Genomic DNA, 15325 nt, shown 5'->3' on the forward strand with positions numbered 1-15325 from the left:
ACCACATGTTTTCTATCGGCGAAAGATCCGGAGAGCGAGCCGGCCAGGGAAGCAATTCAATCTGGTTATTGACGAAGAATCTTTGGACAATGCGTGCCACGTGTGGTCGCGCATTATCCTGTTGAAATATGGCTGTGGCCGAGCCCTTAAGGTAAGGAAGGACAACTGGCTCCAGCACCTCGGATATGTAGCGCCGGCTATTTAAAGTACCGGCAATGCGTACTAGAGGCGTGCGAGAGTAATATCCAATACCGCCCCATACCATAATACCCGGTGCAAGACCAGTGTGGCGGTGCATAATGCAGCTGTCCAGCATCCTCTCTCCACGGTGTCTCCACACTCGAATCCGACCATCGTGGTGCTGCAGACAGAAGCGTGCCTCGTCAGTAAAGACTACGTCATTCCATTCTGCCGTCCACATCTGTCTGTCATCACACCATTGGCGACGGAGACATCTGTGGTTCTGCGTCAATGATAGACGAAGCAATGGACGTCTTGCGGACAGACCACTCTGCTGTAAACGGAGTCGAATGGTACGCGCAGACACTGGATGATGCGTTACAGACGCAATGTGCTGTGCTATGGTTCGGGATGTCACTGAGCGATACGTCACTGCCATGCGCACAATTTGCCTATCAGCACGTGCAGTGGTGCACCGAGGTGAATGCGATCGACCACGTCGGTCCGTCGTACCCTCCTGCATCCAACGGTCACATATCCGCATTACAGTTGTTTGGTTTCGTCCAACACGACTAGCGATTTCTCTGTATGATAATCCACAATCTCGGTAAGCCACTATCCTTCCTCTGTCGAACTCGGATACTTGATCAAAATATGTTCGCTGTTGTCTACGAGGCATAACTGATCGTCTTGTGAAACAACCACAAGGTAAACACACGTGCCGAACGTACACGCCTTAAATGGCGCTATGAGGTGGCGCCACAGGCGCGCGTGATGTGCGTCTGCGCTGAAATTCTAATCAGTTGCATATCTCATCGCTGCAAACCCATGGTGTAAATTTCACTTGATTCGGATGCTTCCTTCAGGGTGTTGCATTTACGGTGGCCAGCAGTGTACATCGATGTATGCATAACTGGAACCATCAGTATCTGGATTCCATGAATCTGATCGTGGAGTGCGTGCATCGGACACTTGATAACAACTTCATGGAAGGCAGATATTGATGGTTCCAGTCATAAATGCATCGTTATATCTGATTGTCTATACATGGAGTGCATAGGCACCTGAAGATGACGTTAATGAAATGCCGAAACTGGCCGTCTACATAAAGTAACTTCTAAAAAATTACATCTCCTTGGCAATTTTTCTTTTTTAAGCAGTTCTTATTCGTTCGATGATGAGGTGCTATTCTAAAACAGTTGGAGAGACCCTGCAGTGCTGTTCGAGTTTAGAGACAAGCCGAGTGGGCTGAGGTGTGAATCCCTGGCTTGTTATAAATTTTCATTCGTCCCATCAGTCTCGTATATGCATCATGGATGTTTGAGACTTGAAAGGTCTCTGGAACCATGCAGTTACATTTGACTTAATTTAAGGCTCTGTTATGTCATAAACCAAGCGTGGTAATCAGATCAAACTATGAAGGTTACCACCTATTGGTGAGACAAGCGATATTAGCTTAAACCAGCAGTTGATTTTATTTTTCGTTTTTTAAGTTTTATGGAATAGTATGTATAGTAAAACTCTCCTTCAACAACTACATTCAACTAATTCATTAATTATGCTGCATAGCAAGTGTTCGTTTCACCTATTTATGGAGAGAATGTTTTATTCTCGTTCTCATATTCCATAAAGCTTTTACCTGCCTGTTTAGCACGCCACGTATGTTTAGACTTACTTAAGAGTTTGCAGTGATATTTTTGACCCCAATTTGATGTAGACGTGGTACTATTTTGCGTTTCTGATGCATTTTTGCTAACTTGGAAAGAACATTGTGATATTTGACAAACATCGTGTACAATAAATAATTAATTTGAGCCTCTGTTGTGCCTTACACCATGGTGCTCCTATCTAACTTTGAATAATTTACTGATGCAGCCATCTGTTGACAAAGACAAGCAAAAGGAGCATAAAAACAGCAGTTGATGTAATTTCGGGTTTTTGAAGTTTTGCGGAATAGTACTTAAAGTAAATATCATGTCTGAGAATTATATTTTTCTAATTCGTTAATTACAATGGATGAACATATGTTGATTTTTAACTATTTATGGTATATAATACACTCAGAATATTTCATAGCGAATGCTATACAAGGTGTTCAGAAACAGTCTGGCAAGCTTCGAAGGGTTATGTAGTGTAGTTTGAGTTGAGAAGTAATTGTTAAAAAAAAATTCAGGCTGCCCGACAGATACAATGAGTGTCCGTTGTTCTCATAGCTTGGAGGACAGCGCACGAGGCTGTTCAGCGCTTGGCTCGGTTTCGATCCCTGCTACCAACCCTTGTCCAACTTTTGTATCGCTCTCTTGTGCGGTTTTAGAAAAACAACGAAGAACACGTCTGGCGATACTGTCCTTGGCAAGGTGCTTGAATTTGCTCACGCAAGGGCCTCGTTGGCTACATTCAATGCTAATAATCTCAGAAACGGCGCAACGTACCGAATCTTTTTCTTAAGAACTATTTCTCAGCACAACCTACCCTGCAACACCCTTACAAGCTTTTCAGATAATTTCTGACTACATTTTATAGCTTTCAATCAAATTTACCGATGTGACTGGTGAGCCAGGCCATAAACGATTTTCTTAAGTCAATAACGAAACCAGAATTGAGAACATTTTCATAATTTTCGCAACTGAGTAACTTCTTTAAGGGAATGACGCATTTTTTGATAAATAAAGTTTACCACTCATCAACATGTTTAATGTATATTTAAATACCCTACCAATATTTCAGGTTGTTCACATTTTCGGCAGGAACACTCAGAACAACTCAGAAGTATTCGCAATGAGACAAGAAATTCTCTAGAATTCCCTGCCTACCACTTGCTGAATCAGCAGAAAGACTCGGAAGTAATTGGAAGTATTCGGAACAAGATAAGAAGTCCGGAAATTCCCTGTGATATCACCAAAAAGTTAAAGACCTAGATCACTAACTTAAACAAAGTGAGCAAGAAACCAGGCTAAGGTTATCGCCCAAGGTCACAAATGTAAACCGCCATGGCAATGCTCTCTGCTGAGCCACTCTGCTTGTCACGATTAATGCCACTTCTACTTGCCACAAGTGACGGTGAAGTAACGTACGTTTGCCTTGGTGGCGGCTCCAACGACGTACGGGACGACGATGCCCGACATGTTGCCGAAGGTGTTGACGAAGCCGACGATGGTGCCGGCGAAGTTGGGCGCTATGGCCTGCATGTTCATGTAGAAGCCGGAGCAGTGGGCGGCCATGCAGAAGCCGCCGAACGCCAGCATCGCCACGATGGCGGCCGAGTCGCAGCCCACCAGCGCCACCACCAGAATCGCCGTGGCGGGACCCAGGATACCTGCACACGAGAGGGCGCTGTAGTCGGCTCTGCTCTTCTAATGGCCGCAGGAAAAAACATGCACAGTGCAGATAGAGTTGTAATAAATAAAAATAAACTGGCTGTAGGAGTGCTTAGTAAAATGTACACTGTAAATGGTCACTTTATTCATCAGTTAATACCTAAAAAATTTTCCATCTTTATATTATTGAAATTAGCTTGGCCATATAGCTTCAAGTCTAGTTTCCAATTTCTGAAAATTGCTCAAACCAAAAAGGTAAAGAGGTACGTCCCCATTCTGAACTCACACTGTGAGGACTATCACAATAAAATCTTCACTTTGTGATTTTGAAAATGACATCTTCTGCAAAAGACAAAGTTTTATTTTTTTCTTTCCCTTCCCCAGACTAGTGTCAGTGTCTACGTATCATCTTCATTAGACCACTGACATGACAGTGTGTCATCTTCAAAACAGTAGGAGGAATAAGTTTCTTTGCTCAAAGAGCGGTTTTTCAAACTATTTTTCCGAGAGTGGTGCCTGGCTGTCATAATGCACATACTTCGCATGTTTGTGGGTTGTAGTTATGGACACTGTTTTTCACACGTTTTTCATTTCACTCTCACCTGTTGTCACAACTTTTCATACACAATTCGAGATTTACGAAAAACTTATCTGACAACACTCATAGAGAGAGTTTTTTTTTTTTATCACTTGCTTGTTCATTATTTTGTTTTTGTTCAATCTAGTGCTAATTTTGAATGTATGATTCATGTTTTTATAGCGAGTAAGCTAAAGGAGAACTTATTTCCTGTATGTATGTGTACGTGCGTGTATGTGTGTATGTGTAATCGCTGGATACAGGAGGGAACGACGGACCGACGCGAGCGATTGCTTTTACTTCATCGCGCCACTACACGTGATGACAGGCATATTGAGCGCATGGCACTAATGGATCGCTCTGCTACATTGGGAACTGTATCACAACAAATTCGGTCTCTTGCGCAACAAACGATGTCCGCATGTACCATTCGATGTTGTTTACAGCACAGTGTACACTCTGTAAAATGTCCATTGCTACGTTTATCACTACGTCAACGCCGCAGGCGTTTGCGTCGGCAGTGGTGCGATGAACGACGGAGATGGCAACCGAATGGAACGACATTGTTTTTACCGAGGGATCCAGATTGTGCCTGCACCGCCATGATGGTCTGATTAGAGTCTGGAGACATAGTGGTGAGAGACTGCGGAACTGTTGCCATACTGGTCCTGCACCTGGTACTGGTTTGGGGTTGTATTGAGTTCCACTCCCACAATCACTAGTACACATTGCCAGTGTATTGTGTATTGTGTGTATTGTACCGGGGACCTAGAAACGATGGAGAGGCTTCGTCCCGCCGGAGCCCTCAGCAGTTCACAACCCCACAATAGGTCCCAGCAGCCCACCCACCCTAACGCCGCCCCACACCGAACCCAGGGGTTATTCTGCGGTTCGCACCCCAGTGTACGCCCCCTGGGAACGTCTCATACCAGACAACTATAACTCCAAATGTTTGTGTGGTAGAGTAATTATGGCGTACGCATACGTGGAGACAGTGTTTGCGCAGGAGTGGCCGACATACTGTAACTGAGGTATTATGAAGGAAACCAGCCCGCAATCGCCGAGGCAGATGGAAAACCGCCTTAAAAACCATCCACAGGCTGGCTGGCACACCGGACCTCGACACTAATCCGCGGGGCGGGTTCGTGCCGAAGACCGGCACGCCTTCTCGCTCGAGAAGCAACGTTATGGTGAGGCATTGGCGTCGGATGTTGTCTTTCAGCATCCCTAGAGATGTCGGTCGATCACGATACACTTGCGACTTCAGGTAACCCCAAAGCCAATAATCGCATGGACTGAGGTCTGGGGACCTGGGAGGGCAAGCATGACGAAAGTGGCGGCTGAGCACACGATCATCACCAAACGACGCGCGCAAGAGATCTTTCACGCGTCTAGCAATATGGGGTGGAGCGCCATCCTGCGTAAACATTGTACGTTCCAGTAGGTGTTTATCAGCCAGGCTGGGGATGATACGATTCTGTAACATATCGGCGTACCTCTCACCCGTCACGGTAGCAGTTACAAAACCAGAATCACGCATTTCCTCGAAGAAAAATGGCCCGATAGCGGTAGATGTGGTAAATCCAATCCATACCGTGACTTTCTCGTCGTGCAGTGGAATTTCCACGACAGTTCTAGGATTTTCGGTGGCCCAAATTCTGCAGTTGTGGGCGTTGACAGACCCTCGGAGCGTGAAAAGAGCTTCGTCGGTCCACAACACGTTACTCAACCAATCGTCATCTTCCGCCATCTTTTGAAACGCCCACACCGCAAATGCCCTCTGCTTCACTGAATCGCCAGGTAACAGTTCATGATTCCAATGGATTTCGTACGGATAGCATCGGAGGGTACGCCTCAGTGCCAACCAAACAGTAGTGTATGGAATGCCGGTGCGACATGCGACTGCACGAGCGCTGACTTCCCCGCGCATAGACGAACCCGCTACACTCTCCATTTCTTCCTGAACTGTCTCAGCAGCATTACGCCTTGTGCTCGGTCGGCCACTAAGGGGTCTATCGCCTAAACAACCCGTGGCTTCGAACTTCGAAATCATTCTCTCCACAGCTGCATTTGTCAACTGACCTTTACCCGTTCGAATCTCCCTTCCTACGGCGATGGGATCGTAACGCTGAACTAGCACATTCCCCATTCTGATAACACAGCTTCACTAAAAACGCCTTTCCAGGTAACGTCAACATGCTGCGACTGCTGGCGCATCTGATTCTCTCTTTTTTTTTTTTTTTTTTTTTTTTTTTTTTTTTTTTTTTTTTTTTTTTTCTTTATTGTAATTTGGACACCCCATACAAGGTGGGCTGGCAGCGGAACAGTGTACTCCGCTCTTCAGCCATAAGCAGTACAAGAAAAAAAGAAAGGAAGACAGACAAGTAACAGAATGGCGGTTAAAAAACAGGAGATACAATAGTTAAAAAACAGGAAGCCGTTCACACTTGACGAAACAAACAAGAAAAACCGTCGGCACTGGGCACAAACACTGACGAGGTAGATGACACACGTGAACGAAGGAGCGTGGACGACGAAAAACACTGAGGCACAGACACGACGGCACAGACACTAAACCGAGGGCGATGATCTCCGGCGCGCGAAAGTTCACGATGCGTGTGCGAGTCCGTCTGATTCTCTCTCTCATTACAGCTCCTTTTATACACAATTGTCATGCGCAGTCACTGACGTTTTGCTGTCCAGCGCCATCTGTCGGACATTTAGTGAACTTGGTTTTGTTTTTTGGTTCTAATAAAACCCCATGTCATTCCAAGCATGTGGGTCAATTTTTACGCTGTGTGTTGTCTCTCAACATATACTTTAATTGTTAAATTGTTTTTCATTGTTTTAGTTTTTTTATTAGTTAAGTTTAAATCATTTTTTATTTTTACCATTCGGTAATTAAGGCGCTTCTGATGTGTTCTGGTACTGTTATTTAGATTTATGTCTGTCTTTGTTACGACTTTACCCTTACTTCACTCTATGTATTACTAGGACGGGTCTTGCATTAAAGAATATTAAGTCATCTTGGGTTAAAGTTAACGTTAAATTTTCTGCAAATTATTTAAATTGACATGGAATTTTAAATGGGACTCATTACTTTGGCTTTTAATTAATTAAAAAGGGCTTAATTGGCTGCTACGTGATTTAAACTGCGCAAAATAAATTCGTGTTACACCACTGAATGAAGTGAGTAAAATCCCCATTAGTACAATCCCTCCTGATCTTCTTACCTAGCTAATTAAGAGTCCGTAATTATCACTTTTCACGCACTATCTCAACGCCAACTTGACATACCGTGCACGTGCCGGCGGGGTCTTAAACACGTGAGCTCAGTGCCTTTCCTGTCAGTGTTCAGGTGGGGATGGCCAGAAGACTCTGAGATGAGATATCGTGGCAGCGATTTGCAGACAGTTGGAAGTTGTGCCGAAATTTTATGGAACAATTTCTCAGTTGTCTACTTGTCACGCTTTGGACGCTGTGTTTGCGAAAGAGGAACTCCAGAGAGTTGCTGCACGGCTGAAATGGGGGAACAACAGCATCCGCATATAACTGATACCGCCCCTACCAGTGTTCTACAACCATTTATTGAATGTGGAGCCGAGGGTACTGTGGCGCAGGATATACGCGATGGCAACATCGACGCTCTACATAAAGGCGATCGCGGTGATTGCAATTGCTGCGGCTTAGCTTCACTGTTGAGTGTCGTCGGAAAAGCGTTTGCCTGTGTGGTGCTACGCACGCTGGAAAAGCGTGCTCAGTACGTGTACCGTGAGTTTCAACGTGGGTTTCGAGATTAGCGATCTACTATTCATATGAACTTCACACCCTGACAATTTCAGAAAAAAATCCTGCTGAAGAATATTCCTTTGTTCAGTACCTTAATCAATATAAATAACGCATTTGAGACAGAGGGCAGGGGGGGACTGTACACTTTATTAGCGGGGTGTCCTCTAGAACTCCTGAAGACGATCAGGACTTTTCACGAAGATTTAAAGTCTGTTGTGGTACTTGCAGGAAGCACATCAGATCCTTTTGTTATGCGAAGGACCTTGAGTCAGGTTGGGAGAAAGTAGGCCCTACCAAACAGTCACCAATAATGTCGGCCCAAACACTGAAAATCTTTGTTTCTTACTTGCTTCAACAGTTGCGTGAGGATTGACGTCTACCCATATAAGCACGTATGCACATGCATATGCCGATTCTGAAAATTTACTATCTGATTTTGGTGAAACTAGTTGCAGAAAATGAAACCAAGCGTTTCGAGACCCAAATATAAAAAATTTAACATAATTTCTTCGTCTGTGTGTGAAGAATGTGTCCTGAAATTCGTGCCCAACATTTTTGTTAAGACCTATATATGACGTATCGCAGCTACTACACTCTAAATTATATGCGCCTGACCCTGCTTACTTATTGTGGTGTCACCGCCAAACACCACACTTGCTAGGTGGTAGCTTTTAAATCGGCCGCGGTCCGGTAGTATACGTCGGACCCGCGTGTCGGCACTGTCAGTGATCGCAGACCGAGCGCCACCACACGGCAGGTCTAGAGAGACGCACTAGCACTCGCCCCAGCTGTACAGACGACTTTGCCAGAAGGGGATCACTGACAATTACGCTCTCAATTGCCGAGACGATAGTTAGCCTAGCCTTCAGCTACATTTGCTACGACCTAGCAAGGCCCCGTATTCAATTGCTAATTAATATTATGAAGCATGTATCATCAAGAGCGATGTTCTACAATTATGGATTAAAGTTAAGTATTCCAGAAGCTACGTACTTTTCTTTATAGCATTCATTACGTATCCTGTTTCAGACCTCACGCCAGCCTGCGTGAGTTTAAGCGCGTGCCTTTCGGCTTCCTCTCATTGTGTCTAGGCTGTCTTGTCTAGACACAACACTTATCATTATGGGGGCGTTCATTGTTGCATGTAATGATGCTGAAGCTCGTTACCAGTAGTAAAAACAACACGTAAATCCTGGTTTTTAAAAATCTTAGCCAAATCGTAAGAGAAACTCCCCACAAACGGGGTCTTCAGACATTTGGATCTCAAAAACAGCCAGACGGGGAGACCTCCGTGCTCAACTACTGATATTTTTTCCTGTATATAATTTACCAACGATCGCAGGACTGAATTGTTTACAGTGATGTGTTTCAAATTCCCTAATTTTCTGTGGAGGATTGGCTGAGCAGTATCCCACTAAATGAGTTCCATGCTGGAATACCTTCTTCCGCCTCAAGTTACAAGAGGGTGCAGGACCTGCGAAGTATGGCTCCATCGACCACAAGTTATGCAACTAATTTTTTTTTTAAATGCAGATTTTACTCACCATAAAACTCTGTAACGGAAGAATTAACAGTATCCTCAAAATTGCTTTAACTTATTATATAGCACTTAAATATGTAGATGTTATATTTATAAACGTTCACAAAATACAACCTCACGCGCAACAAAAACGGTAGAAATTACCGGAAAGTGCTTATGACGGCCTCCAGTGCGCGTTCCTTCATATGATTCTAAAACAAGTCACTAGACTAAAACACCGATCACAAAACACCATGTGTACTCAGGTATACTATCCACCAAGTACAAAGCTCTTCGCTGCTGTTATTCCAAATGGCCATAACTGCAAATTATCCTTCCACTTCTATAATAATAATAATAATAATAATAAATAATATACAAATATACAAAAGAAAACAGGAGAAATAATTGAAAAATACATCCAACTGGCTGAGGAAGTCAAGGACATGTGGCATCAGGATAAAGTTGACATTATACCAATTATACTATCAACTACAGGACCCATACCACACAATATCCACCAGTACATCAACGCAATACAGCTACATCCAAATGTATATATACAGCTACAGAAATCTGTAATTATTGATAGATGTTCAATTACCCGAAAGTTCCTAAATGCAATGTAACGTATACCGCACAGTTAAAAGGAAGTCACGCTTGATCAAGGTCCGCGTCACTTTCCATTTTTGACCAGACATAACGTCTGAGAAAAGAAAGAATAATAGTAATCATTATCATTATTTAATTAAGATTCAATGTAGAAGGAAGGAAGATATCAAAGCAATTCAGAGGCAGGCTGATAGATTTGTTACCAGTAGGTTCGAGCAACACGAAAGTATTACGTGGATGTTTCGAGAACTCAAGTGGAAATCACTGGAGGGAAGGCACCGGTCTTTCCGAAGAGCACTATTGAGAAAATTTATAGAACCGGCATTTGAGACTGGTTGCAGAATGATCCTGCTGCCGCCATCATACGTTTCGCGTAAGAACCATGAAGATGAGGTCAGAGCTCGTAAGGAGGCAGTTGTTTTCTTCCCTCGCTCTGTTTGCGAGTTTTCTTCCATCGCTCTGTTTGCGAGTGGACTGGAAATGAAATCACATATTCTTAACATTATCAAGCCATGGGGCGATATAGATTGATGTAGAACCGTGCTTACCTACATCTACTGCTACACACATTCTCCGCAAGTCACCGTATGGTGCTGGGCGGTGGATACCTTGTACCGCTACTTGTTATTTCCTTTCCTTGAAACAGAAATATAACTTCAAACAGCCAAGATTGCTATTGCATAGCATTTATTGTGATGACCAGTTTCAGCAAACTACATTGCCTTTATCAGATCTTGCTCAGTACGTCGCACTGAATCTTGATCAAATACATGTTATACCGTGTCATATCACAGAATTATATTTCACGAAAATGAGAACAATAGTATATCAGTAAAACAAACATAAAATAACTATTACATAAAACAACGTACATATTTCACTGATTATAGTGAGTGTTCTCATGTTCATGAAATATCGTTCTGTGATATCATATATATTATATGTGTTTAATCAAGATTCAGTGGAATGTACTGAAGAAGAGATGCTGATGGAAACGTAGTTTGCTGAAAACGGTCATCACAATAAACGGTGTACAGTAGCGATCTTGGCTGTTTGAAGTTCTACTTCTGTTTCTAGGAAAGGAAATAACTAGTAGTGGCACAAGGTACCCTCCGCCAAGCACCATACGGTGGTTTGCGAAGCATGTGAGTAGATGTAGATGTAGGTATCCACGGTCCGACGTAAGGGAGAGCCTGGTCGATTTATCTGACCAAATTAAATATACACATGACTGTCACCCCTCAGTGGGTTACCCAAGCTCAATTGAAGGACTAGAAACTCCTTAAACAGATCCCGAAATCGTGACTAAAAATAATTACTATCAAGGCGTTCTTTTGTATACAGCATAACTTTCTGCTTTCACTCAAAATGAGGATCACAAGTAAAAATTTTTGGAAAGAGGCAATAAAGACGAAAAGAAAGATACTATGAATAAACTTACCTATTGCGTTTGTGATACGGAACACACTAATTTTGGACACATAGCCCCTGCGGTAAATAAAGTCAACCAACCATCCAAACAGCAAATTGCCAATCGAGCCGGTGATATGAGGAACAGCAGACAGGATACCATTCTGTGTGAAATACAGGAACCTTGACTATTTTTGCAATACACCTGACGGTATAAACAACTAATCAGATAAGTCACAATTTTTGTCACATCTATTTATTTACGTTTTAGATATTCTACGACATTAATAAAAGCTAAATCCGAAAATGTACTACTAGGGGTTGAAACACATCGCAAATCATTAAAAATTTTAAAAACTGTATGGAGTATAATACTTAAATTATTTTTCTGTAATCCAAGATATCACATACATTATGTGTAGTCTCATTCTAGATATGAAAAACATCCATTTTTGTGTAACATCTAAGAGACTGTTTTATGTAAGAAATGAGCAAGTTTTCAACATTTAGTTTAGTGTTTTAATCTTGGGAACAGAGCGATGTAGATCCACAGCTGTATGACATGGATGTATAAGAGATCTATTTTCCAAACACTTATCTTTGTTATCTCGTCTCCGAGAATAGAACAACGCATGCAGTCTGTTTTAACGTACCTAGAAAGAAGTTACAGTCCTACGAAAAAGACTATAACTATACTCTTTTGGCTGCATTAAGCCCTTTGGTAAGCACATAATAATGGAACTAAATGTTATGAAATCAGTTATTCTCCATCACATGAAACAGTATAGAAATCTGTTTGGAGAACAATTTTTCTGATGTATAGATTTTTCGCGTTTGCTCATCCTAAGGGTTACTGAAAGCAGGTAGGAGTAAAAATAAATTTTACGTCGGATTTGAGACCCAATGTGGGCTGTTGCGCTACGTTTGTCTGAACAGTATGGGACAGTAGTCAGCACAATAAATTTGTATTCTAGAGAAATAGATTCAAATCCCCGGCTGACCGTCCTAATTCAGGTTTCCTACGTTTTGTATAAGTCAATTACACAACAAACATGACCACAACTGAGCTTAATGTTCGGTATGTTCTAATGCGCGATAAATTGGCAGGCCCACATCTCTTCGTTCATCTGAAAATGCTACGAAGTATTTTCTTCCTTAACATTTTACTCCGTCCGATGAGTGATAGCTAATGACCACTAAACAGTCAGCACGTCATAGTAATACGGGATCTCCATAAAGTCTCACTATTATTTCAAAAAAATCTTAATTTCTCGATTATTAGAGACATAGAACCGTCTTCTGTAGTAAGCTTTTTCCTTTGTCCTTCGTTGCAGATCTGATTTGGAATACATCAAAAACCAACATACGAGGAAAGAACATTAGGATCTATGACTCTTAAAACATACACAACAAACATGATCACAACTCAGCTTGATGTTCGGTATGTTCTACTGTGCGATAAACTGTCAGGCCCATTTCTCTTCGTAGACGAAAATTAATGGTAAATGTTTGCCAGGGTACGTTCGAACAATTTCTGCTACCGCAGATCCGCAGACGTCTATCACCTTCCAACATGGTATGACATTCCGCGTTACAATGCAATGTACCTTTGTGCACGCTAACTGGTCCAAAGGAACAGGCACTGCAGCGACAGTCATTATGAAATACATTAAATCTATTTGCAATTGCAAATGTAGACAAGCATTAGCTGTAGAATGGAATAATGACAATGAAAATTTTTGCCGAACCGGGACTCGAACCGATGTTTCCAGCTTTTCGCGAGCGGTCGCCTTACCAATCGACTCCCTGGCCATGACTCACGGCTAGAACCAAACTTCCAGGTGTCGACAACTCTGTGTCTACAACGTCTACTCGTACATCCATTATGTATCTTCCTGTACAGTCGAGACATTTTTTCTTGGAAGTCGCTTGCGCCGTGTTGGTGGATAAACACGATGTTGCAGTGGCTGTGTTAGTCCGAATTACGATGCAATGTACCATCGAACAAGCACGCATGTCCGAAGAAACAGACACCACGGTGACTATAGCCATTATGAAATTCATGAAGTGTGTTCGCAACTGCGAATATGGAAAACCATCAGCTGTGTAATGGAATGACGACGTTGAAAATTTGTGCCCGACCGCCACTCGAAACGGGATTTCCCGCTTTTCGCAGGCGATCTCCTTACATTAATCTGTCCGAGCAGGACTGATCGCCAGACCTAAACTTGATGCAAGTCAAACTTCATGTATTGTGATTCGGAACAACACAGACACTGCAATATCACATTTATCCGCTGACACCGGGCAAGTGACTTTCAAGTACAATCTCTCCCCTGTACGGGAATGTACATAATGGATGTACGAGCACAGGTTGTAGACACATGTTTGACGACATATGGAAGTTTGTGTTTGGTCACGACTCGTGTGCGCGCCCCTCGCGAAAAGTGGGAAATACGGGTTTGCGTTCTGGTCTGGCACAGGTTTTCACTGTCATCTTTCCTTTCTACAGCTGATGGTTGCCCATATTCACAATTGCGAATAGATTTAATGTATTCCAGCATGGTTGTGCACCAGCCAGCCTGTCTCCGTCACGCAGTACAGGTGTCAAGAAGCTGTTCCCCTGGAAGACAACGGATTCGCATCCTCCCATCGGAATGACGAAGAAGGTATCGGGATTCATCAGATCATGCAACGCTCTGCCACTGTGCCAACGCCCAGTGCCGATGGTTACGTGCCGATTTCAGTCGTAGCGGCCGACGCCGTGGTGTTAACATTGGCACATGCATGGGCTGTGGAAGCCAATCATTAGGAGTGTTCGGTGCACTGTGTGTGCAACAAACCACGATTCTCTATCTGTAACAGTTTTAAGATTTTCTGGAATGATAATGGAGTTCCTGGACATCCTGTATTTTTCCTTCCTTCGAACGCAAGGACAGGGAAAACATTAGTAGAGGGGTACCGCAGATTTTAGTAAAATCATGTTTCTATAATGTTGTAAGTGTCGATTAGATATGTACAAATATTTTGTTCAAACGAAACTTCAAAGTCGTATCACTGATTGACCACAAACCTAGTAGCCAGCATGTCCACCATTGGCACGGATAGCAGTGGCGACACATCGTGGCATGGACGGAATGATGCATTGGTAGGTCGCTGGATGGAGTTGGCCCCACATCTGCGCACGCAAGTCACCTAATTCCCGTAAATTACGGGGAGGGTGGCTATGAGCTTTGATGCTACATTCAATCACAGCCCACGTGTGTTCGGATGGGTTCAGATCTGGCATCTTTGGGGGCCAGCACTTCAATTGGAACTCGCCAATGTGTTTCTCGAACCACTTCATCCTACCCCTTGCCTTGTGACATGGCGTATTATCTTGTTGAAGATTGGCACTGTCGTCAGGAAACATGATCATCATGAAGGGGTGTATGTGGGCTGCAAGCACTGCACGATACGCCTTGGCCGCCATGGTGCCTTTCACGAGCCCCACTGCATGCTTCTCAGAGCCGCCGCCAGCCTGTCTCCGTCACGCAGTACCGGTGTCAAGGAGCTGTTCCCCTGGAAGACAACGGATTCGCACCCTCCCATCGGCATGACGAAGAAGGTATCGGGATTCATCAGAACGCTCCGCCACTGCGTCAATGTCCAGTGTCGATGGTCACGTGCTCCATTTCAGTCGTAGCGGCCGATGTCGTGGTGTTAACATTGGCACATACATGGGCTGTGGAGGCCCATCGTTAGGAGTGTCCGGTGCACTGTGTGTTCAGACACGCTTTTAATCTGCTCAGCGTTAAAGTCTCACGTTAGTTCCGCAATAGTTCGCCGCCTGTTTTGTTTCTCCAGTCTGCCTACCCCACGACGTCCGACATTTTTAATGAGCGGTGACCGGCCAACCCTACGACGACTGGACGTGGTGGG

The 15325-nt window shown here is 43.6% G+C and overlaps 1 protein-coding gene across 1 annotated transcript in view; it reads right to left on the reverse strand.

Annotated features, from left to right (window-relative positions):
* LOC124788616 (sialin-like) overlaps positions 1 to 15325 on the reverse strand; it is a 74396-nt gene that overhangs the window by 26382 nt on the left and 32689 nt on the right. Inside the window, exons 7-8 of the mRNA XM_047255886.1 lie at positions 11436 to 11568; positions 3255 to 3496 (exon numbers count right to left, since the gene is read on the reverse strand). Of these exons, the coding sequence (XP_047111842.1) occupies positions 3255 to 3496; positions 11436 to 11568 (375 nt within the window). The remainder of the gene's footprint in view (positions 1 to 3254; positions 3497 to 11435; positions 11569 to 15325) is intronic.

This window comes from Schistocerca piceifrons, chromosome 3 (assembly GCF_021461385.2).
Source record: "Schistocerca piceifrons isolate TAMUIC-IGC-003096 chromosome 3, iqSchPice1.1, whole genome shotgun sequence".
Taxonomy (NCBI): Eukaryota; Metazoa; Arthropoda; class Insecta; order Orthoptera; family Acrididae; genus Schistocerca; species Schistocerca piceifrons.